The 25,691-nt window shown below is 43.4% G+C and overlaps 1 protein-coding gene across 2 annotated transcripts; it reads right to left on the minus strand.

The window, feature by feature from the left end:
- Nucleotides 1-3,755: 3,755 nt before the first annotated feature.
- LOC115400320 (calcium-binding protein 39) lies at nt 3,756-22,395 on the minus strand. Of its 2 annotated transcripts, XM_030108120.1 has the most exons (10): nt 22,178-22,365; nt 19,909-20,064; nt 18,969-19,133; nt 18,538-18,580; nt 8,790-8,896; nt 7,095-7,238; nt 6,840-7,022; nt 5,345-5,455; nt 4,926-5,076; nt 3,756-4,741 (listed from the first exon to the last, which is right to left on the minus strand). In XM_030108120.1, the coding sequence occupies exons 2-10, from the start codon at nt 20,020-20,022 to the stop codon at nt 4,650-4,652; spliced, it is 1,110 nt and encodes a 369-aa protein (XP_029963980.1). In that variant the 5' UTR covers nt 20,023-20,064; nt 22,178-22,365; the 3' UTR covers nt 3,756-4,649. The 2 variants fall into 2 exon arrangements, with proteins under 2 accessions (XP_029963980.1, XP_029963981.1); XM_030108121.1 differs by lacking the exons at nt 3,756-4,741; nt 4,926-5,076; nt 5,345-5,455; ... (1 more) ...; nt 7,095-7,238; nt 8,790-8,896 and adding exons at nt 11,580-13,611; nt 14,909-15,052; nt 15,369-15,434; nt 16,008-16,067; nt 17,022-17,190 and having other exon boundaries at nt 18,462-18,580; nt 22,178-22,395.
- Between the last annotated feature and the right edge of the window lie 3,296 nt (nt 22,396-25,691).

Below are 25,691 nucleotides of genomic sequence, written 5' to 3' on the forward strand. Positions count from 1 at the left end.
ATGTCTTAGTAGTGGAAACGGCAGCTCAGGTCCAAGGCTCCACCAGATGGCGGGGCATCAGTATAATCCCACAGCAGACTGGAGGGATCTGGATTACCTCCTCCACAGATTTCAGATGATCCAAAGTATTTGTTGCAAATGCAATTAGATGCAGAGGATGGTAGGAGCAGCACTGGCTGTCTTTTTGTAGACTCATTGCTTTTAATGCAGTCAGTGAAGCATTTTTTTGTCTGATATTTAGCAGGCAGCCTCAGAGGAGACGCTCCGAACTGAGCGAGCGTCCGTGCAAAATGCGTGTGATGTAAGAGAGAGACGAAGATGATGACATGACAAACAAGTTCAAACTTGGTGCAGTTCGACATCTTAAACCCATCTGAGCATGACAGGAAATGACCAGAAAGCAAAAATGATAATGGAAAAGATTAAAGCCGCAAGCGGCATTGGTCGGGACCGAGCCTCCGCGCCAGCCCACGACTGAGACGTCCATACACTAACATGGGAGTTGTTAGCATCTGTCATCCACTAACATGGAGTTGTTAGCATGCCCAGTCCACTAACATGGAGCTGTTAGCATCTGTCTTCCACTAACATGGAGTTTTTAGCATGTCCCATTCACTAACATGTAGCTGTTAGCATCTGTAATCCACTAACATGGAGTTGTTAGTATCTCCCATCCACTAACATGGAATTGTTAGCATCTTCCATCCGCTAACATGGAGTAGTTAGCATCTCCCATCCACTAACATTGAGTAGTTACCATCTCCCATCCACTAACATGGAGTTGTAAGCATCTCCCATCCACGAACATTGAGTAATTAGCATCTCCCATCCACTAACATGGAGTAGTTAGCATGTCCCATCCACTAACATGGAGTAGTTAGCATGTCCCATCCACTAACATGGAGTAGTTAGCATGTCCCATCCACTAACATTGAGTAGTTACCATCTCCCATCCACTAACATGGAGTTGTAAGCATCTCCCATCCACGAACATTGAGTAATTAGCATCTCCCATCCACTAACATGGAGTAGTTAGCATGTCCCATCCACTAACATGGAGTAGTTAGCATGTCCCATCCACTAACATGGAGTAGTTAGCATGTCCCATCCACTAACATTGAGTAGTTAGCGTCTGCCATCCACTTACATGGAGTTGTTAGCATCTCCCATCCACTAACATGGAGTAGTTAGCATCTCCCATCCACTAACATGGAGCTGTTAGCATCTCCCATCCACTAACATGGAGTAGTTAGCATCTCCCATCCACTAACATGGAGCTGTTAGCATCTCCCATCCACTAACATGGAGTAGTTAGCATCTCCCATCCACTAACATGGAGTAGTTAGCATCTCCCATCCACTAACATGGAGTAGCTTGCATCTCCCATCCACTAACATGGAGTAGTTAGCATCTCCCATCCACTAACATGGAGTTCTTAGCATGTTCCATCCATTAACATGGAGCTGGTGGCTTCAGTCATCCGCTAACATGGAGTTGTTAGCATGTTCCATCCACTAACATGGAGTCGTTAGCATCTCCCATCCATTAACAAGGAGTAGTTAGCTTTTGCCATCTGCTTTCCTGAGTCACTGAATGAAGTCATTGAGTGTCAGAGTTTGATTGACAGCTGCTGTCAGCTGTGTAACTGCTCTGCATGTCCATATATGGTCATTTCAGTTAGAGTGGAGAGAGGAGAAAATTACAGTTTCCTTCTGCGAAACAACTGCTCCTTGTACCTTTCCTGTTTGGCAAAACTGAACAAAAAATATCACGTTTGATAGGAAAATTAGTTGTCTTTCAGTTGGTGAGGCTTTCAGATCATTGAGACTTTTAGTTTGGACCCCAGAGGCCTCAGTTTGTGAGAAGCGCGAGATTTTTCCACATCCGGCTCCATTATAACTGAGAGCAAAAAAAATGCAGAGCGCACCCCAATTCTTACCTGTGTCAACATGCATATATCATCATATTTCCCCACTTATGTTACATCATCTTGTTCAGGAGAACCTGCTGGAACTTTACGTGTGCTCGGTTTGTTGATAGCAGTCACGGTTTAGCCGCAGTCGCCACTTGTTTGAGGTGCTGAAAAAAGGCGACTTTTTTCCTTTTTTCCCCATTATAACGGATGAGGGCCGGAGCAAGGCAGGATTTCAGACTTCCAACTTTGAACGCTAATAAAATCCACACCGTTAGACTTTTGACAAAGTTGTTCACAACTTTTGTAGAGAAATTTGTCCTCTTTCACGTCGCGTGACTCTTATGTGTGTGCGACAAACGGTCTCGGAGGAGATAATTTTTTCGTGAGGAGTGATTTTGATCAAAATTTTACTTTGAAAGGGAAATAGCGGACTTCCTGTTGGATTTAGGTCAGGGGTGTGAGCGCGTGAAATGTAGATCTTGATGAGACGAACGCATGAGTGTTGGTTTGATCTCTCTCCGACATTCCTGCGGGCCGTAGCGACTGTTTTAGACGTTTTTTGGGATCTAGGTGGCGCTAGAGAGCAGATGGGGCCAATTTTTCCATTTTATAAAATTTTTCGCCGGTCATGATTTGCATGCCAAATTTGGTGAGTTTTCGTGCATGTTTAGGGGGTCAAATTCGCGTTTATTTGGGCGTTAGTATAATAATAGAGAACGAGGAGGAGGAGGAGGAGGAGGAGGAGAACGACAAACGAACGAAGAACAATAGAGACCTTGCCCTCCGGGCATGGTGGCCTGCGGCCACCATGCCCTCCGGGCTCGGTCCCTAAAAATGTGTTTGTCAGCGTGATGTATTGTTCTCTTGTCTATTTGTAAAAATTAAAAAAAAAAAAAAAAAAAAAAAAACTGTTTAAAAATTGTGCTTGTGTGTTTCTTCCCTTTTAGTGTGTGTGTGTGTGTGTGGGAAGGGGGTGGGTGGTTCAAATGTCGCTATGATGGACTTCCTGGTTTGTTGTCAATGCTGATCTCAGGAGGAAACCATGTGTATTTCTGAGTAAATGAGAAAACATCCTGATAGGATCTGAAGTTAAATGTTATACCACAAAGATTCAATGATTTCAGTTGCACCATAATGCTGCTACAGTACTGGCCCAGTATTTGATAAGAAATGAGGACAAACAGAAATAAGTGGAGGGTAAAATTAGTTTTAGTGGGATAATAAGAGTCAAAGACTTCGGACTTCTGATACTGGAATCCTATAACTAGCACAGGAAGTCTGATACATTATTGTGGATCCAAACAGTTAAAAACTGATCGATTAAACAAAAAAGCTTTGTTTAGGCAAATTAAAATTTTATTGTTCTTAATTTATTTTTAAAGGTTTGATAGTTTTATTAAATGCTACCTGAGCTGGAAATTAAGTTTGTATAACAGGAAATGAAGGATCAAAAGGATCACTGATGTCGTCACCTTTGTTTAATGAAATACAACAAGAAAATATGAGAAAACTCAATCTAAAAAGCTTGGCTTATCAGACTATAAAGAATAAAAAAAAAGCCCACAAAGGGAATTATAGAACTTAGGATGATATTTAATTCCCAGGATGTACATATTGGATGGTGGTGTGGGCATCGGGGGAATTTCTTTGTATAGAGTTTGCATGTTCTTCTTATGCATATGTGTGGGTTAAAAAAAAAAGTTTTGTGTCTGCTGTTGTTCATGCCAGCATTTTCAGAAGCTGTGAAATGCTTAAGGCCAGGAAGCTCCAAAATATTTTCGGTGGATTCATCATGTCGCATTAAAAATTAAAAAACACACAACTGAAGCATGTTTTTGTCATTTTTACTACTTTATTCACAGACAGTTTGTTGGCAGACAAAATATACAGATCAAAGTTAGATTTAAGTCGCTAACATGTCATATAATATGCTCCCTTTTTCAGATGTACTGACTTTAGTCCGATCTCTGACGCTGGACTAAGGCTTTAATCGTTGTTTTACAAAACATTCTAAGAGTGCCATTTTTATGTCTTTTCCTCTTATAGATTAACACATGCAGGAGAAAAGAAAAGCAAGAGATTACTGTCAAATGATAAATGCAGTGAGATCATGAGAAAGAGCATCAAAAAGGGGCATCTAAAAAAAAAAAAAAAAATACAGAATGAACACACTCTAACGCCCCCGCACAGGCTTGTCTAGCTTTTGATGAGAGATTCCTAACAGGAAGGAAAAATGGGACTCAAGAAGCAGGCAGGAGGGAAAGAGGCAAGCAAGTCATCAGCAATTACATGTTAACAGAAGACAAAAAGAATATATCGACTTGTTGTTTTAGCAAAGATGCCTGTGAAGAAACCTCCAGGGCGAAAAAACCCCCCAAAAAACCTGGATGCACACGGAGATGGGCGTCTCTCCTGACAACAGTAACCGTCACACTAATCCCCAGTGAGGAAGAGCACAGGTCTGGAAAGTAATGCTTCGTCTTGGCTTGAATGCATTGCTACATGGAAAATCCTGTGACAGAACCAAGAGCTCGGTGTTGCGTCAGACTCAAAAGGAAACATCACCTAAGTGGGCAAAAACGGAAGTTCTCTTTCAGAAGAAAACAAACCAAAAAAAATAATAAATTAAAAATTACAAGTAAAGTGCAACTGAGACGAACAGGAGGGTGCTACGGTGGCCGGGGCGGGTGGGGGCCGGTGGAGGTGGAGGGAATCACACGGACGACGGTCGCGCTCACGCTTCGTGGCAGATAACAGTCTCCACCACGAACGTATTCTCGAAGTGGCGGATGTGGTGGCAGTCCTTCGCCTCGCGCTTGTTGATCCCTGCATTAGGAAAAGCGAGGTGTGACAGATAAGAGAGGAGCAAACGTCGCTCTGTATCAACGTGTGAGGACAGTTTGAACCGCAAAGCTTTATCTCTGCGTCCGAAAAGCAAAACACACAAAGCCTGCGCCGCACGCTAATCAGCTTTATAAAAGCTTTTTTTCCATTAATTCCTGCAACTTACGCCTGCGGGTGAGGCGGCGGCTCAGGCGGTACGTGTCCTTCCCGTTGCACAGGCGGTAGATGAACGGTCCCAGCTGACGCAGGTTGTGCACTCTGCCGGTCACCACCATCTCTTCATGGATGATGTAGGTCTGAGGCAGGTATGTGCCTTTCTGCAGGAGGAGGAGGCACAAAAACACACACACTCAGAGGGATACGCTCCGATCCAACGCTTCAGACTGGTGACGCTCATAGCGTACCGTTCTGATGCATTTTTCACTTGAAACCTCTTTTAAACGGAGCCTTAATGTCATTGGTTTTTCTACACAGCAGCCTTGAGTCTTCCTTTGACACACTGCGCTCTTGAAGTGGATGCGCCGCTTTTAAAAGACCCGTCATGAAATGGTGCTCGAGAATGCGGCGAGTTAAGAGTCGCGTTACCTTGACGTTGATTAAAAGCTCCCAAAGGTTCCGCGGAGGCATCACAATGGTGGTGTTGAGCTCAATAACGTAGCACTTGTCCAAGGCGATGTCGTGGTAGGCCGTCAGTCCCTGGGAAAATAAGGTAATTTCTCAATTTCTAGCACAGTTTTGTTGCAACAATTCTTGGTGCCTGCTTACAAATTAGGTTATTTTTAAAATCAGTCTGCTGCCACCTTGTTTGGCGTCTCCTTCTTGTTGCACTGACAACAAGGACGAGACACCAAACAGCCTGAGGCGCAACCTCACGTCAGGTCCATTAACCTTCAGCGGCACGTCACTTTGGTGAATTGGGAAGGGGACACAGATCCAATCGGTTGGCGAGCTGTTTTTGACCATGATGCACGTCTCTCAGGAAGCTACGGGGCAAGTGATCCAGAAACAAAGGAAGAGCACAGATGCTCGCCCAGGAGCAGGCCGGCAGGGTTGCGTGCACATGCAGATGCCAGGTGGGAGGTAGCTGGATACAGGGGAGATGCTTCTTTTTGGTGAGAATCGTCGCTGCTTCTTTGATAGGAGCACAGAATTCATGAGCTGAAGCAACTTTTACATCACAGTGAAATTAAGGGTTTTACAAGGCTACTTTCTCTTACAGCAGCCTTTAAAATCCATCGTCACGCAAGTTCCAATAGATCATTTAACTGTAAATCCTATGTGTTCAAGCAGCAGCGGGTTTTTCTCCAAATGAGATCTTTCTACGACCCTGCTTGATGAACTAACAGAAAACTGCAAAGCTGTCAGGAAGAGCGACGTCTCTGTAACTCCAGGATTAGAATTTGACACACTGCCCTGGAGAATACCAGCGACACAGTCCTACCAACAAACCAGACCCGGTCATGTGGCGCTGCCGGGCATCGGTCCAGCGATGCCTTTGGGAAAGTTTTGTTTGTCAGTGTGTTTTTACACTGCCGGATCGACCACTAAACAAGTAGATCAATCCATTATTTATGATTCACTAGGAGAATCACACCTCGGGCTGCGCAGTGTTTTGTGTTGCGGGGTTGTGACTGGCCCATTTATCATTACCGACACCAGGATGAGCCAATCACGACCGAGATCCAGGATCTCCTCCTCCTCGCTCCGAGGCAGGAACATATCAGCCCATTCAAATCCTGAGACAGACTTTGAAATCGCTTCAGAGGACTCAGAGCTGAGTTCATGAAAATCCAGCACGTAGTGCGACAAGTCTTTTTGTTGCTTTCAAAACACGTGGACATTTTCCCCCATTGTATCAGAGATTTGGCATACAGCTCTTCCACAGTGCCGTCTGAGCGTGTGGCGATATGCTGTCTCGTAAAAGAAATGAGTCACAGCGGTTTTGTTCAAACTCACAAAGAGCTGGCATGAGAACTGCTTCATTTGAAGCGCCGATACGGTTTTGAACATCCAGGCAGCTGTGGAGCGGTAAAAAAAACAGTGGGAACTAGTTACTATGGGTGAAGAAGAGCGCGCTCACTCTGTGGAAGTCGTGGATGATATCGGCGGGGTCGCTGCCTCCGAAGTGAGGCACGGGGACGGAGATCTTCTCGTAGTTATCGGCCAGGTAGATGCCGACGTTTTCCTCCAGCTCCTGACGGCCACGCAGGGGCGCGTACACAGAGTCTTCGTAGAGCACCCTGCAGTGGATCTCCTCTGGGATCTGCACACAAACAGCGTTTGATCCAAACGCCACCTTGGGAAATCATAATTACGCAGTATAGTGAGGTCTTACATGAGGGATGAAGTAGTAGCGGTATACGTAGATGGAAGCCAGGACCAGACCGGCCATGAAGACCACCAGACCAAATGTCAGGCAGCACAGGCCATTAAGGGGAGACTTCTTTGGCCGCAAGGGCAGAACAAGCTCTTCCTCATCCTGGAACACACAATGCAATCACGGTTAAAGGAGACTTCTGGTAAATCTCATTACAAAATCTCACCACGACAAGCAGTCGAAAAACATCCGAATTCACTGCTAAAATGGAAAAGGAGGCATTAGGAGGAGGAATCAGACGCGCTGAGCGCGGCCAGAGGACGGGATGACGGCGGGCCTGGTAATAAAAACTCAGCTGAGATGGTGAGTAATCTTTCCAGACGCCTCCAGTCTCGCGGCCCATCTGTCGGTGCCGCGCGCCCAACCTGCGTTGGCTGAGTGGTGCTACACACTGATAGTAGCCCCCTCATCCGGCGCTTCTATTTACAACAATAATGACTAACAGTGAGAGCGGCTCAGCGCTCGCTGGAGGGATGATGAAAGGTGAAATAAATTATCTTGTGAAAAAAAACAAAAAAAAAAAAAACAAGAGCTGCAGAGACAGACAGACAACAAAAGGCTTCTATTCTTAGCCAGAGCTTTGACAGGAAGAAATAACAACTGTGTGCAGAGAGAGAAAACTTAAAAGGCATTATGATGAGAATAAATGTTAGAATAAATCCTTTAAAAAAAGAGCTTGGAAGCTTTGTTTCCACATTGTTTGGCAGCCACATTCACATGGATATCAGCACAGTGCAATATGAGCAGAGCTTCATGTGTCACACACTGATCTCTGTGGAAGCGTTTTGGAGACAGAGGGTGCACGAGGACAAGGAGACAGCAGTGTGTGTGCGAGCGGACACATTTCTGTGAGTCCTTTGTGTTCCCACTGGTGCTCTTTCACACCAGCTGAGAGCGTGCCACACCATGAGGCCCCTCGCCTCAATACATTTGGATAGGCAAATTTCAGCAGCTGCAGCCTGGCGCTCCTGCAATCCTCACTTTGCATGCTCCTCATCCCTCCATCCATTTCCCATTAGGGGGATCATCAGGGCTGAAGCATGTATCTTTGATGAGGGGGGGGGATCAGATGCTGTCGCTGCAAAGTTCAGGGCTGCACCGCTCTGCCCCATTCTGACAAACAGTCTAACATGCATCATCGCAAGCTACAGCAACCTATCTGCCATTTTGTCAGATGATGCTCCGCATTTTGTGCATTTTTTTTTTCCAGCTGGTGACGGTGTGTGATGATGCTGGGGAGGGGAGAGGGGTCAATTTAAACCAGCACAACAGAGGGGGAGGACACAGCCATCAATAAACACAAATCCAAGAATCAGATTACAGATTAAATTGCATTATTTGTTTTCAATGTGACGATCCACAGTGCAGTCCTGGACAGAGAAGCACTCATGCATTTGCTGTGATCAACCTGCACGGAGCGCACAGTGCGCACAGAGCGCTCTGGCGCAGAGGAAACAGTGCAGCAGTGACATGTTTTGTTCCCGACCAAATGGCGAAGGATCCTGCCAGAGACTCCCTCCTTCCTCCTCCCTCCCCGCCGAGGCTGCAGGTGCATGCGGGTGCAGAACGCATGCATGACTTTACACACAAATGCATTTATTTTTCTCTAAAATCCCAGCAGCCAGCCGAATGAGAATGTCGCGCTTCACCCACCAGCGGATGCGGGATGAGGATTTCGGTCTTGTCGCCATCGCCCTCCTTCTCCACCTTCTGTCCCGCCACGGCCTGGAAGCTGATCTTCACCATGGTTCCGTCTCCTCCTCCGAGCTCTCGGTGTAAAGGTCGCTGCCCACCTCTCTCCAAACTAGTCCTCCTCGACTGGTCGACGGGCCGCCCTCTGCACACACTGCTGGGCTGCTTCTGTTTTTGTCCTTATCCACCGGAAGTGTGCGTTTTTTTTCCCCTTCTTCTTCTCTAGATCAGCTCTGCGGTGGAGCTCCAGCTCTCCGTGGGGCGCACAGGAAATGGAGTTCAAAACAAAAACAACGCCGACTAGATATCCATGGAGTCTATCAAACCGGACAAAAGATTCATTTTCCAGCTCTAGAACCTTTATTTTCCCCACTGTTTTTTTTTTTTTTAATTGTGTATTATTTCCTTGCCAAACGCTACACTTGCCTTGTGTTACCAAAGTTCGAGCTTTGACCCATCAACTCATGTCAATGATCACTGATGACAATAAATAATGTTTTTTATTTAGATAACACAGCAGATCCTATTACAGAAAAGGATTACGCCCCCTGGGGATTATTATAATTATTTCTTAATTCTGAGTTTAAACTCACGAATTATGATTCTCTGTTGTGCTGCGGCCCGGCCTTTTGCACTCTGTTTCTGTCTCTGTCTCTACAAACTGTTGGGTTTGTGCTGTCCATCCAAGACTGGACTGCACTGAATATTTATAAGCACTTCTTACAGCTTCTGTTGAAAAAAAGAACAGAAAAAACACTTCAAAATGTATGGATGTGCATATGGGGGACACAAAGTAAACAACCCATAGTCTGTTATTTTGTTTTCTCTGTGCAGATCGAGCAAGATGTCATCTGCTCATGGACTGGTGACTGTGCTGTTTTGAATTTCTGCATACGATGCAAATCTCCGCCAAACAAGTAAAACACTGAAAGGCAGAAGAACTTCATACAGCCAGAACCTCAAAACACTGTCAAGCTGAGTTCACCTCATCATTGCTGTAAACAACTGAAGAAAAAGGAAGTGGAGCCCAGGTTTATGTGGCCATTATTGGCAAAAGGATTTTGCAATTTGCCTTCCATGTTTCAACAGCAAAGTCACAGTGAAAGCTGCTTCAACTGCTGTATGAAGTGCTGGTTATGCTGCTATAGTCTTCATCACTCTGTCCAAAATTGCCCCTTTTTTGCTGTTAAAGTATAATATAAGAGTGCAAATAGATCTTCAGTTTCACCTTTTAATCTGAAACGATAGTGATACTATAGAGCAATATTTGCCATCAAAAAATACCATATTTCATTTAGATTGTTATTAAACAGTGTTGCACCTGAATAAAGAACAATATCATATGAACAAAGCTGAATGCAGTGCAGTAATCATTATGATGAAGTGTTTTTAAAGAAAGATTCTACCTCAAAAGATTCCGACAACTGAATTAAGTATGACCCGATGGATATGGATTTTTTTTAAGAGGAAAAATTCCAAAATTAGGAATGAAAAACTGATTGGCAATATCAGCCGATTCCCTTTTTCAATAAAAATGATGAAATACCAGCTTTTGATGGCACAAATATATTTCCAAATACTTGTTGCAAAGGTAGACATTGAAGGGAAAAGATTTACTATTTTCAGATACTTTCATCAGAAATTGTATGGGACAAACAGCATATGAACAATTTCAACACTAATAAAAAATGTGGAACAAGACAGCAAACCTCTAGAAAACAAAACATTCATGCATATGAATGAAGACTTACTTTCACCTGCTCTTTCAGTATCAGTTTATTACCGATCTTAACAAGCTGGTTATAATGCAAAAAGCTTCAATTCCACACACATTCGGTAAAAATAAATATTACGAACTGTTCCTCCAGGGACCTCCTTGGTGAAGTAGTCCCACGCCATACAACATCCACCTTCTTTTGCCATCTGGGGGAATAAAACACAAAATAAGTGATAATATTCATTAGTTGACAGCTGATAATTGTGGATGGTGATGACTGAGGAGGCAGTCAGTGTTGGTGAGGAGCATCATGTTGAGATCAATGATATGATCACACCAACACCCACTGTCATCTGTTTTCCAAATAAAGAACAAATGCTAACTGGGTCATTGCTGCCATTAAAGCAGACAACAGCAGCAGATCACCAACTTATCATGGACAAGTGAAAAACCTTGATGGACTTGGGATTATCGTCTGGTAGCGCACAAAATAAAGATAATTTTCACTCACCTCCTGCTCTTCCATTGAGGATATTACTTCCTCCAGAACTCCTCAAACACGTACAAACTGCACAGTCCGTGATCGTCAGTTGGCATGCGGCTGCTCACCTGTTCCTACACATCAGTAGCCCTCCAATAAGTCCCTGGCACGCATACTTCTGACTTTAAAGTCAGAATTCTGAGATTCAAGTCAGAATTTCTGATTTTTTCCCAGTGATCCCAATACTCTTCCGTATCCTGCAGAGATGCACAGTGATGTGTTTCATACTGAGAGTTAGATATCGTCACAGTGTGAGCTGAAAGCTCTTCCTAACTGTTCAAACCGGTACCAGCCAGTGGATGAAGGAATTTCTGAAGACAAGAATATTGATGCTGCTTAAAAAAGATACAGTATATCACTTACCAGGGCGAGTCGTACCTCCACATACAGAGTTCATGTCCGATTCATAATCCAGCATCAATACATTCGACAAGTGAGCTTAGTGCAGATTGAGAGAAAAAAAAAAAACCTTCTTTTATTCCAAATGTTTTTGTCTTTATTTCCATTGTAGGGCCCAGGCCTTTGACACTTCTGAAAGCACCCACACACTCTTATGTTGAAGCTGGAGTCAAAAAAGTCAGCGTACAGCCACATAGCCAAGAGCTCAGCTGGACATTTTCCATGTTGTTAAATACTACTGAAAACAGAAACAATTCCAGTACAACATTTTTCAGTACAGCATCATGCACGGCCAGTAGAGCAACATGCTTGTTCAATGGAGGATCTGTGGGATTTTTTTTTTTGGATCACATCTACCTGCGTAGGCGAATGCCTCGTGAAGAAATTCTGTTGCTTCCAATTGAGAGGACAAATTGCCAAACGTACTCTGCTACCCACAATGCTTTACACTCATCATTGTACTGGAATTATAAAGTCTTTGAGGAGAATTGGGGGGGGGGGGGGGGTAAGGAGGACCGGATGATGTGCTGTAATGAGTTCAACCCTGAAGCACACTCCCTGTGGGGATACACGCTAGTTCAAGAAAAGTCAGGAAAACACTCGCAGCCCCCGACTCCGGTTAGGTAATGCTAGTTGCCCGACACCTCGCGAAAAGTGCCCAAACACGCCGGCTTTAATGTTGCTGTTACATGCTCTGCTGCTCCCCCATCTCTTCTCCATCCAGACTTGAAGGGAGACACCAGAGCTGACACTGTGACATTCCTCTGCTGTACAATTGTTAATATCCTATAGATTAGCTAAACTTGAGCTGGCCCTTTAAGTTATGTACAAAGAAAACACACCAGCAACCGTTTCAGCAGTAAGATGAAATGCAAAAAAAAAAAAAAGTCATTGAGTTGTTCGTCTTTTCCTTCCCGATGATTTAGAAAGTAATTCAATTAAAATTAACCAAAAACATTAAGTTTAAGGTAATATATATATAATATATATATATTCAATGTCAAGGTTAAACAAAAATCTACAAAGCAGAAAAAAAAGGCATATGTACATGTTCACCCTATCCCAGAAAATAAAAATGATCCAATGATGAGGTTAATCCACCTTGTATCCCTTTCTTCCTCCTCCTCTTCCTCCCCCCTCCTTCACCCACCCAGGAGGTGAACAAGAGATCATTTTCGGTATATAAAAAAACAAAAACAAAAACACTGCTGCTTGGTTGGATGAGGGCATGGAAGCTGTAATGCGGCATGATTTTCTGTCACTTTGAACCCGGGCGCTCGATAGGATCGGGGAGGTCAGGGTGGTGGGGCCGTTTAAAAAAAAAAAAAAAAAAGATTTTTTTTTTTGTTTTTTTAGCACTTCCACAGATCTGCCACATTTCAAGGCATGCAACAATCACACCAGTGTTCAACTTGCTCGTACCGTTTCCATCGCAAGGATGCAGCTGACACTCCTGCAGCCAGTGTGCGTGCGAGTGTGTAAACTTGTCCAGTATTGATCGATGGTGCATGTGTGTAAACTTGTCTACTCTGGTTGCATGATGTGTGTGTTTGTATGTGTGTGTGTGTGTGTCTGTCTGTCTGTCTCTTACTTAAAATGCACAAATCTTCTGTCACGATATTGTGTTGGACTGTTGGGTCAATATATTAAACCTCAAATGTCTCAATGTGCAAGGAAGCAGCAGCAGCTATTTTTTTTCTCTCATTTTCTTTTGAAGGAAAAAAAAAAGACAGAAAACAAAAGAAAAGAAAACCCAAATGTTCTGAGGAGCAGAGGAGCTGGCGGCTTCCCAATGAGCTGAAAAATGGGTGTGTTGTTTCGTTTGGTTTCCCGGAGTTTTGTTCAGAAACCAGAGCAGCGGCTGCTGACGGGTCCGTTTCCCGGATGTGGTCCACACGTGGGCCCGGTGGCTCCTCCCTGCACCTCGGCACTGGTTCTCAGGCCTCCTGGGGTGCGGGCCTCTTCAGGTCCCTGATCTGTTTGACCAGGTAAGTCTTTTCGTCGTTGAACTGTTCGTCTTCCGTTCTGTCGTTCTGGAACTTGCTGAGAAACTCGATGAGTTTGGTCTGGTTCTTCAGCAGGATGTCCAGGATGGGCTGCGTCTTGTTGGGGTTGGCCACAAACACCTGTGAGAGGAGGGGGGGGGGGGGCGAGGACAGGGTGGTTTTTATGTGATAAAAGACGAGTTACACCTGTTTGGTGAGATTCCAGAGAGCTGAAGCTTCATCATGAGCGAATGTTCTGTTTTTAGAGACACCGCCCGTTTCATTTGCAGGTGGTCAGCTAATATACATACACAGGAAATGACCAATCTACCTCCATCTAACACAGAGCGATTTGAATCAAACAAACACCTGCTCCTAAAGGGATTAAAATCCATCTCTAATGCTACTACTTGGTGTGTGAGATGCAGAAATCTCTGCAGCTATTTTGCCTGCACTGAACATTTTTCAAACATTTGACAAACTCGGCAGATAAACACCTTTCAGCTGCATGTGGCCCTGCACAAGCTTGTGTTGTAAAATGAACACAATTTAAGTGCAGATGCAAAAAAAATGTGACTCAAAGTTAAAGGTTGGTTATTGTCTTTCAAACCTAAACCAGATATTCTACTATCGTTCAGTTGTAGCATCTGCCACATATCATTCATTCATTCATTCATTTTCTGCCGCTGGTCCCTTTCGGGGTCGCGGGTGGCTGGAGCCGATCCCAGCTGCTGTGGGCGAAGGCGGGGTACACCCTGGACAGGTCGCCAGTCTGTCGCAGGGCTGACATATAGAGACAGACAACCATTCACTCACGCATTCATACCTAGGGGCAATTTTAGGGTGACCAATTAACCTACCATGCATGTTTTTGGACCGTGGGAGGAAGCCGGAGTACCCGGAGGGAACCCACACACACACGGGGAGAACATGCAAACTCCACACAGAAAGGCCCCAAGCCCCGGCCGGTATTTGAACCCAGGACCTTCTTGCTGTGAGGCAAGAGCGCTAACCACCGCGCCACCGTGCGGCCGCCACATATCATATTTATTTTAATTCTCGACTCAATTTACTGATTTCATTCAGGCCTTCATTCACATTAGGCTGACATGCAGACATGTACTTACAATAACAAGGACGGAGATAAAAATGTCATGAATGTGTAATGGCCAGGTTCAATAAAGATACTAAATATATCCATCTTATCTATCATTTTCTAGGCACATTGTGCATATCCACAGCTGTTAATGAGATCACATTTTATTACTAATAAATGCAGAAAACAAATAAGTTTTGATATTTTTCCTGCAGTGCATAGAACTAAAAGACTGTCACTGGTCAAAAAAAGTCTGAAGCAGAACAATTAATTCAAGGTGGATTTTTTTTTTTGTTACATTATACAAGCATGTGAACATCTCCACTGGTGCTTTGATTTTACCTTAAAAACGTGGAAAGCCTCAAACTGGATGTTGCGGCTTTTGTCCCGTAGCAAATTCATCATTAGTTTGAGATTCTCCGGCTTGCTGATGTATTTCGTCATTATCGTGAAGTTGTGCCGGTCCAGGAGCAACTCCCCCAACAACTACACACAGACACAGAACAGACAATATTCAATGACGTGAATAACTTCCTTTAACCGACAAACCTGTCATCTGTACTGCAGCTTCACCACTACAAGCTCTATATACAGTCAAAAACATGGGGCAGAAGAAAAAAGCCTCAGATCTGAGTTATTCCTAGTCCTACCACAAGATGGCAGTCATGGCAATGTTATCGAGAGTAAGTGAGTCAGAGAAACCCAACACTCATGACAAGACAGACCTGTCTTTAAATAGCTCTCTGAGGTGGGTTGCACCACCACATGACCCCTGTTTACTACCGCGACCCGAGGCGCTTACCTTCAGCGACTGCCTTTTAGTCACGTAGTTTTCAGAGTGGAGTAACTTCTCATATTCACTAAAGAACTGAAGCAAACGGCCAAGAAAGACAGCGAGGGAGACAGGGAGGATGGAGGAAACAGAAAGGGTTGGGGGGCATCAGAGACAGAGAGAGAAACAGTCATCTAAACGAACCATGACGCGGTTTTGCACAATTAAATGTCAGCAGTGTATGAAAACATGACGACAGGAAAATGAGGGATTTTCTTCTCGCTGATTGACAACTACTTTGTACCATCAGCTTGCAAATTATGTCCCAAATGGCTGGTTTGATGTTGTTCACAAAGGGACAGCCAAGGAGCTGAAAAGGCCAGATTGACAGAGACAGCTCCCAGTTTTAAGTGAGTGGCCAAAAAAATAAATAATAAAAATCACACACAAGGTGCTATAATAATCGAGGCTGATCCAGCCACAGCTGTTTGTCAAAAAACTAACATTCAGTTCCATGTATTTATCGCACTGGTGAGTATTTTCAAACAAGGGGGAAAAAAAAGGCTGAAATAATTAAGTCTTTAACCTGCCACTCCATTACTGCATTGCTAGATTTAGCACTGAACATTAGAGCTTTGATCAAACCGCTTCCTCGTTCATCACACTTACTCTGTCGTAATGCTGCTCCAGAAACTCTGCGCTCAGTAGCTTGTGTCTTGTGAGGAGATCCTGCAAACAGAGTCGACTGTGAGTGATTTCAGCTCAGTGGTTATGCTTCAAACCATTAATGACAACAACAAAAGCCCAACACTTGATTTCCGGAAGAAACGTGGTTTCAGTTGTAATGTGAAGCGATAGCTATAAGAAAACTGTTTAACGTTTTAACATGTGATATTAATGACATTAAGTGAAGATAAATTAAGTTTCAGCTCTTTTCAGACCTGCAGGATCACATCTTGGATGTCAACATTTCATGTCAGCTAGTATTAACTGTTGTAAATAAACTTGTCTGCTGTGTGTTCAGACTGAAGTCATGTTCATCAATTTCTAAATAAAATGTTTATTTATCTGTGTGCATTCGTGACTTGGAAAAGTTAGCAATGAGCAGCTTTGAGGAAAATTGGGAATGCAACACCTAGCTGTGCTTTATCAAATTCTGAGACCCGTGAAGATGCACAGCCTGATTTTTCACCCTCACACAGCCTCACGTGCTCTGATTTCTAGATGACGAATTGTTCTGGAGCCAACTACCGAGGGGGCAGATGCTTAACAGTTCACCCAGCCAGTCACGTGCAGCCTGAGATTTAAGGGAACATTTTGTCTCATTTTTCCAATAAGATGATCAGGTGGGTCGCACAGCTTCTCATCCATATTTCCTCTTTTGCAGACATAAGAAGCTCCACAGACCTCAAGTCTCTGTGTGTAGGTGTTCCTTTTACTTGCTTCCATCAAATAAGTTCCTTCAGAGTAGCTATGATGTCAAACAAGCTAACAGATGTCTGTACTCATTGACTCAGCTTTGGGTTTCTTAGGGCACACGTCCAGCCTGTGCCTGTCTTGGCCCATTGTAAGCTGGGATTCCTTTCAGAGCTCATTGACATCATAAAACATAACTCTGCCCGTTTTCGAGCTTCACTACACCAATACAGGCTGGATTCATGCAGATAAAGTTAGAGGGCTTACCTTGAAAGTGGCAAATGCATCTGAGGCAATATCGAATGTGGACATCTCCACGTATCTGAAGAAATCGTAAAACTGTTCGGACCACAGCGTGATTTTGGCCAGCGGCTCGTGCCTGATGCACTCCCTCAGCATGATGCCACAGTTCAGGGCGATCTCTGGAGACTCGTACCTGCAGAAAACACACACGTGAAGGGAAACTGGCGCCCATATCGGATTCATACAAACTATTTTAATACTGTTTGAGAAGCACTGTCTCCTGAAAAAGAGTGAGCTGAGAAATATCCTGCACTGCTTCACGAGCTGCTGGGAAAGTTTAAAACTAAATGAAAAACTCAGTTTGGCTTGGATCATGGTCTTCAGATTGAAGGTGCTTCTATTTTTTTTTTTTTTTTAATGATCAACACCTGTCTTCATTGTGCATGTAAATTAAAGTTAAATCCACAGGTTTTTGAAACTTTACATAAAGGCTTTCTTGTCAATCCTTGTCTTTACCTGCTTCAGTAGCTATGGCTGTCTCAAATGCTCAAGTTTTAAAGCTGATTTCCCTGAATATTTTCACTGCAAAGCAGCTAGCAAGTGTAGTCGAGTGGTAATGGAATAATTTTGCATCTTGCAAAACAAATGGGATGCATAGAATGACGAATCAAATGCAAGTCAAAGCAGCACTAAAAGCAGATCTGGGGCATTGATAAAGATAAGCTGTCAAACATGCAATAAAAACCTCAGGACTGTGGCAGAATACAGATGTCTTGATCCAAATTTCATTTGAGATCTACTCTTAAATTAGCCTCAGTGCTAACATAACAAAACTAACCCCCCCCCCCCCCCCCCCCCCAAAAAAAAAAAAAAACCCACTTAAATCAAATATTCATAGATGCTGTTAAAAGCTGGAGCAGGGGGAACATGTTTACGCCATAAATGACAAAGGTCAAAATCCACAGAGCACTGCACAACAAGGCAAGTCCCATTAATTCGATTACAATGGGTGGACTTGTCTGAGGTGTAGGTTTCCTTGGAAAACTGCCATACGGAGGCATTTAAACACCATCTTTTAGGTTTTACTAGACAAACTGGAAAGCATCAGTTGTGTTAACCCACTGCATGTGTACCTGAGCCAAGACGTACCAGCGCACGGACTGAATGTGATAATGTTACAGTGAGTCTGGAGCAATAAAATTCTCGAAAAGCACCAGTGGCTGCTGTGGTTTAGCATGCCATTCTTCCCACTGCATCACTTTACCATGTGTTTATAATCTCCACTGGATTTGCCCATTTTGGTTTGTGTTTTATAAGCAGCAAGTCGAGAAACAGCTACTCGCAGCTCCTTCATGTTAGGAAGTTACTTGGAACGTTGATGGATCATTTCAACACCGGTGTAAACAACTACTCTTCATAACTTTGACAATCATGAGGGGAAAAGACTGCTATGTGTGCCCTTACCCTTTGAGCAACATGAAGAGGATATTCTGCTGAGTGCAGAGGTATTCTACAGTGGGTGTCCGTGTGCCAATCTGACGCCGCAGAATATTGTTGAAGATCTGAGCAACGTCCTTTTTCCCCTGGTGGGAAGAAAAATAGCACAATGAGTTGACTTACACACAAATGAAATTTATTTTGTGTCAATAAAAAAGAATGCAATATAATGCAACAGCAAACACTTTTGGACTCCGAAAGACAAAAAGCCTTCATTCAACCAGCAAAAATATTCATGAGTATCTTGATATTTATAATTCACTCTCGGCCTCTCCAGATGAATGTGGATGGAGGATGAGGGAGTGTGAAAAGAGGAAGAGCTGGATCACACAGCAACATGAGTCACACGGTGATGGGGTGAGTCAGGGACTCCTGCAGCAGCCTCTGCCACACAGCACAAAGTGGACAGACTGCACAGAAACGTATGTTTGCCCACATATCACCTCGAGCACGTTTACGAACACGAGCTCTCACCTCGAAGTCGATGAGCTGCAGATCTGCTATCAGGGTGCTGAGCAGACCGCTGTTGTAGAGCTCCTGGGCGAGCTGGGCCACGGCTTCCGTCTGGGGCTCTTTCTCGTTAGTCCCGTAGAGGATCTCCTTCATGGCCACCAGGCTCTTTGACACCTCTTCTGTGGCCTGAATACAAAAACACAGATATATTAGAAAACAGACACCACAAAAAGTTTTTCTTTGCACTTGGAAAAACTCGTGAATTTCAACACACAGGTAAAGCATAACGCCTAAATGTTCATCCTGATAATTGAACTATTTTCTATGAAAAGCAGCCACGGGATCCACATCCTGTCTAGCTAAAATAAAGCTGTTGAAGATGCAATGAATCTCCACAATGCAGCAACCATGGGTAGAATCACAAACATTAGCAGGCTATTGCAAAATGTGCCAAAAATAAGGTTTTTCAACATCACTGTTTGTGTATTTCCACAAGAGAACTTCCTTCCTAAGAGTCTCCATTTATTGGAGCAACAATAGCATTGTTAGAGCAGCCATGGGTGCTCTGCCAATGCTGGTCACCAGAATTAAAAACACTATAGTACACCACTTTTAGCAACATCTGATCACTTGACCATCGTACACACACATCTAGTGCAAGAATTCCTTTCCATACATAAGTCCAATGTTTCCAGGAAGTCAGTCATATTTAGAGTACTTTTATGCAACTAATACAGTGACAGTCTATGGTGAAAGTTTCAACTGCTGCAAAATGAGATCAGCCAAAGACCAGAAATAATGCAATAGGACAGTGTTACTCAAAGTTTCAGAAATACAGTGAGAAACGTATTCAATTTTGAATACTGACAACACTTTAAGGTATTTAATGTTTGAATAATACCAGCAATTCTCTGGGGTGATGGATTCCACTATTCACAGAGATAAATGGGGTTCTCCTCACCTTCTCTGCTTTCTTATCGGAGATGTCATGCTTCTCTAGCACCGTCATGCTGTCCTTCAGGTTCTTGACGATGTCCGCCGGTGACTTGTGGGACTTGCCAAAGGGGAAAGGCATGGCGGAGAGTTACCACGAGTGACCAAGAAGCGGACTGTCCACCTGTGGAAAGAAAAAAACCCCCCAAAACAACTGAAGTTCATTTTTCATCTCGAGTGCCTTGAGTACAGACATCTGGAGCAAAGCTGGCTGAAAAACAGATGCACTCTGTGTCCTGATACAAAGCACCAACAGCTCCACCTATGTAACTTCCACAGCAGCAGGGCAGCTAACGCTGACGCCGAACCGCATTAAGCCACTTCACAGACCAAAACACTGGTTTCTGTTATGAGATTGGATAAGAAAAATGCTAAAAATGCTACCAAACCTGAAAAAAAAATTGTTTTGATCATTCAAGTTCTTACCTTCAATGCTTCATTAAACAGTGTGAGGATCGACTGGTCATTCCAGTAAATGATTGACCATGTAATATTTACTGAGACATATCCCAGTTCAATATGTGACCTCGCCCCAGAACTTTGTATAGTCCACTCCCAGTATACTGACTAAGATAATGGCGATGACACACAATCACGCCGATTGACGTACATCAGCAGGTACAGGTTAAGAAACACATACTGTGACTAAAAAAAAACTTTATCTGATAGATGAGTCAAGCATATCTCATTGCTGCTTCTATGTTAAAAAGGTAACGTAACCAGAACCCTTATCTGAGACGTGACTCACCCAGTCACATCGCATGGACCATGGGGCAAAAGACAAAGTTTCCTCAACACAAATGACTGAAACGCAGCACGAGCATCTACTCTTGTGATTGTCACTATCTGCTTGTCTGCTTTATTTTTCAATGAAATGATGTTTTGAGAAACAACCACAAGTCATTTGGGCTCCCCAAACACCAACCTGCTGGCCTGAGAGATCCTCCACGCTCTGCATTTGCACACTTGACAAGGAGTCCACATTTAGAAAGCTATGCTGCAGCCAGGAATAACAGTCCAAATAATAATTACATAAAAAATAATAATGACAGTAACAGTGGGAGGTGCCTATCATGTGTTTCATGTGTGACAGAGCTGTAATACACAACTCCTGGGTTTCACCGATGACCCGGGCACGTCAAGTTCGCCTCCTCCCCATTAAACGAGACACACCTCATCTCGGCCAGGTGGTCAAATCCGTCTTTCGCACAGGCGCTAAAGCTCGTTAATGGAGCCAGCAGGCTGCAGAACCGCCTCTGCACACCTGACCCGCTTCACCAGCCGTGACGCACGCAGGAGGGACGCACATATGGCGGGTTTACAGTGTAAATAACCAGGTGTCGTGTACCGGAGGAAACGTCAGATGAACCTCGGTTCGGCCCAACCTAAGTATAGGTTAGCCTAAGTATAAACCAGAGAGTGAAGATTTCACATTTGAAACAATTATATACTTAAAAGAACAGAAATGAAACTGATGGGGATCCATCAAACGTGTCCTCCACCCTCCAGTCCAGACAGCAGATGTTCAGTTATCAGCTGACAGTAAGCTAGCAGCTAGCTATCTGAGCTACAACAAACTCCTTCACAAATCTTCCACTTATCAAACATGCAGCTTTAACTTTCCCTTCAGATAAATACACAGGGGCCCCAAAGCCCCAGACTAGCAAACCTCCCAACGTGAACCTGACAGCGAGCACCGCCCATCTGTGAAGCCCATGCCTGGTTTGTGATGGTGTGGAGCTTGCCAAGTTTGAACAAGGCTAACAAAATGGACACAACTGGGTGACACAAATGCCAAATAAACACCGCAGAGTTACGGCCATGTGGCATTCAGCCAAGTGAAATCTACAGCTAACTTCACCTGCGAGGAAGCTAACGTGGCCTATAATGTTTCAATCACTGTTCCCCTAACAACACTGCTGCTTCCTTGTTGAGCATGCGTGTGTGTGTTGTCAATAAATATAAGGCCCAGGTGGGCCTAACACACACAAATTACCCCGGGTTGCTTCTGGGAAATTGACAAGACTGTGCGGGAGCCACATTCACCAAACGCAGCTTAAATACTTGATATCGAACACGCCTGCTAGCCAACTTAGCCTAACGTTAGCCAGGCCTCCTTCAGCCCATGCCTGGGTTTAGCAGCAGCAGCTAGGTCGAGCTAAAGCCGTCCTGCTCGCACAGAGCTGTCCAGCTGCCTGCAAATATCAATCCACGGCGTCTCGGTCCCATCAGTGTACCTTGAAAACGGCGTTTTCCACCGCTCCTCCCGACGTGTCAGACTCAAACAGGCGAGGCCAGGTGCTCCTCGGAACAAGCGCGGCTTTGTTTTCCTCGCCCGTCGCCTCCCCTTGTTTCTACTGTTGTTAATTGTGCGGCCCCGCTTCCTCCCAGTTCTTTCTCCGAGCCCGACTGGTAACGCCAGCGGCGGAGCTCCAGTCACTGCAGCGGCGTCTGGCGCCCCGCGCGGCCGCCTGCCATCGTAGCAATAGCGTTGCGTGTTTCTGCAAGGACAGCAGTGACCGCTAGAGGGGGCGCTCACCTCACGGACCACAGGCATGACTCACATGAACGTAGTGGTGCTTCCCGAAATGCAAACGCAAGAGAGTAGTATAACTTATGCTGATGGAAGGAATAGCACAAACATTGACTTGAGTAAAGATGTTGAATTATTTTATGTTACGCCTATAATAAAATAGAATAACTATAGGGAGAGAGGGAATTTCTTTTATTTTTTTTAATTGGTATTTGTTATTATTTTTAATCTTGACCGTATGTGAGGATGTGAATGTGTATAAATGTAAATTTTAATTGTCTGGAAGAAAGTGCAAGTGTGCCAGTCAATTGCTGTTTTTAATTTATGCTGCAGAAAAACCCTTCATAAGTTCAACATACCTGACTATAACAATCCTTTTTAACCTGATTATGATTGTGAATCAACAAGGCATAAAATGTCTCCCACATATGATCAAGTCCAGTTGACTTCATTTGCATCGCTTTAAGTTAGTTGTTAAAAGTTACACAGTACTTGATTTTTGTGAGCTTACTGAAACCTTTTATAACTACATTGATCAAATAGATTCAGATAATCTTATTACACAACTTACATGTCAGATCCACAGTCACGCTAAACGCATTAAACAATGGCCCATACATTACCATTTATCTGGTCTTTCCTGGGGTCACCATAGCAGAGTTATTGTTTTGTATTGTATATCAATCCTATGTCCCATCTTCCCCTTTGCTCAGATATGACACCTGGATTCACCTGCACAGCACAAGCCTGGCATGCCAGACTGACTTTATTTACGTATTGCACAGAGACAGTCTGGCATGCCAGGCTAGCACAGCACAACAACACTATTGCTATAGTTTTTGATTTATCAGCATCACACTTTCTCCTTTTGTAGCATGTCTTTTTGTGTTACGTTACAGCAGAAACACTGGATGTTTTCCGAAGTCTTAGTCTGGAAAGACGGCCGTGGTTCAGGTGGCACAGCAAGATGTACAATGGTTCTGTCACTCTCATCTCCACTCTGAGAGCAACTGAGGTGGTATGATAGCCAAATCAAAGCCAAATCAAGGATAGTCTTATTTGTATAGCATACCAGCAACAAAGCCAATTCAAAGTGCTTTACAAGAACAAACACATGTTAATAGAGAGACCGGATGTCCGACTTTGTTCAGGATAATTCTGTATTTCCATTATTTTTGCAGGCCCCTCAAATTGAGATGGTGTCACGCTGATGATTCCAAAAGCTTACAAAAAGCAACAGGGCCTTATCTGTCCGGGCCCCTCTGCTCTGAAACTCCCGGCCTGACGATCTCAGACAGGCTGACTCAGTGTTCTCTTTTAAATCACTTCTTAAAAGTTGTTTTTATCACCTGGCCTTAATTCACTGATGTCCGTTGTTTAGTTTTTATTTTCCTTCTCGGTATTGTATTTGCTCTTACTGTTAAGCACTTTGTAACTATTTTGCTATACAAATAAAGTTATTATTGTTATATTAGAAACAACAGTTAAGAAAGATAATGTTGAAATCACTTCCAGATGATCGCAGAACCGCATCTTGGTTTCCATGGTGATAAAGACGCGGAGTGCAGCGTCTTCTCTGGTGGCAGATCGTGTTGGAGCTGCTCTTAAAAACCCCCCCCCAAAAACAAGTATGTTAGAAATACATCAGGAGGTAAATATTAGCTCCAAAACAGCCCTAGTCACTACACAATGTGAGAGGTGTGCGTGCATATAATTAACAGCAAGAATAAGATGAAAAAGACTGCATGGAACCTTCAAACATGACTAAAAAAGAGTAAATAAACATAATGTCTTTTCAGAAGAGTAAAATGCATCCCAGATGAATATGCAGGGTCATTTTTAATCACCAAATGATGAAGAAAAAGCAGGAAAAAAAACCCATCCGTTTCAGACCAAGCGTAATAAAAAAAAAAAAAAAAAAATGATATGTTGAAAATGAACATAATAAGGGACAGAATAAGTTCCTCTGAAACGTATTTGAGAATGCAGTTTAGTTTTCTCAGAACGTAATTTTGTGGAGACAGGGTTGATTAGAAATGTATGTTTTATAATCTGACAAATAGATTAGATTTTTTTTAAGGGAAACCATCAAGTTGATGGAAAACCTGCATGAATTAGCTTATGTAAATCCTGCTGAGACATCAGCTCTTTGACCCTTGCAATACTCCTCTGGATCTCTTGGTGCAATATGGCTGCTCAGAGTCAGGTCAGTGGCCCTGAGGTGTACATGCAAGGTATGGCTTATATTAGGTGTACACAAATCCCACTTTAGCCATATGTGAAGATTTGCATCAACTAAGACCGATCTTTTCATACACTGACTCCACCTTTGGTTTGGAAACATAAGTCATGGTTCCAATTGGCTTCTTACTAAGCTCTAGTAAAATCTTATGCATAATAGTCAAATTATTGCAGAAAAAAAACAAAACAAAACATTATTTTTTTACCAGAGGGGATACAGGCTCATCATCACACATTTCCATATCACTATAAATTAAAGTCAGGTCTCCTCAGCAGGCATTAGGCAGACACCTTTCAAGAAGTCTGACATGGATGGGAATGCAGTCAGGTGTTTGATTGTATTTGGTAAGTTCTTTTAATTTTCTTGCAAAGTTTAAATAATGATTGAGCAAACAATTGAAAATGTTGTGAATGGAGTAAAATGCTCCCATCGTTTTGATTTGTGAGTTTAAATGACCTCTGACTAAAAAGTTTAAATCAAACTTTGTGTTGTGAATTACAAGTCGGACCAATGTGATCAGGCAGTGACACAATGTCCTCTATTTTGTAAAAGCAAATAAAACCAAATATCAGCATGTGTTGAATTAACTTGGAATGGAAAAGACTGAAAGTGCCCACTTTCACTTGAAATTACACACCATTAATATCAAAAGATGAATACATAAATGAGATAATCCACAACAACTAGGTTGATAATAAGATTGTTGTATTGATTATAAAGGAAGATAGAACTTTTTTTTTTTTTTTTTACAAGATAAGAGAGGATAGCATATATGCAACAATAACCCAGCTATAATCATTTTAACCTACATACCGGGACGAAGTGGCGTGACTGTCAGTGTGGTGTCAGCAAAACAACCTGATCCTGAACACAACCAAAACAAATGAGATCGCTGTGGACTACAGGAACAAGAAAACAGATATTCAGCCACTATTCATTGGGGGGGGACTCATTGGAGAAAGTTTCTGATGTGTGC

Source organism: Salarias fasciatus, chromosome 14 (genome assembly GCF_902148845.1).
Source record: "Salarias fasciatus chromosome 14, fSalaFa1.1, whole genome shotgun sequence".
Classification (NCBI taxonomy): domain Eukaryota; kingdom Metazoa; phylum Chordata; class Actinopteri; order Blenniiformes; family Blenniidae; genus Salarias; species Salarias fasciatus.

Excerpts from the sequence above, each read along its gene's own strand:
- LOC115400320 (XM_030108120.1), bottom strand. The coding sequence starts at position 20,022 with ATGCCTTTCCCCTTTGGCAAGTCCCACAAGTCACCGGCGGACATCGTC. Across the intron at positions 19,134-19,908 it reads CCGATAAGAAAGCAGAGAAG|GCCACAGAAGAGGTGTCAAA; the intron begins GTGAGGAGAACC and ends TTTTGTATTCAG. Across the intron at positions 8,897-18,537 it reads CTTCAACAATATTCTGCGGC|GAGGAGACGGAACCATGGTG; the intron begins GTCAGATTGGCA and ends GAGAGCTCGGAG.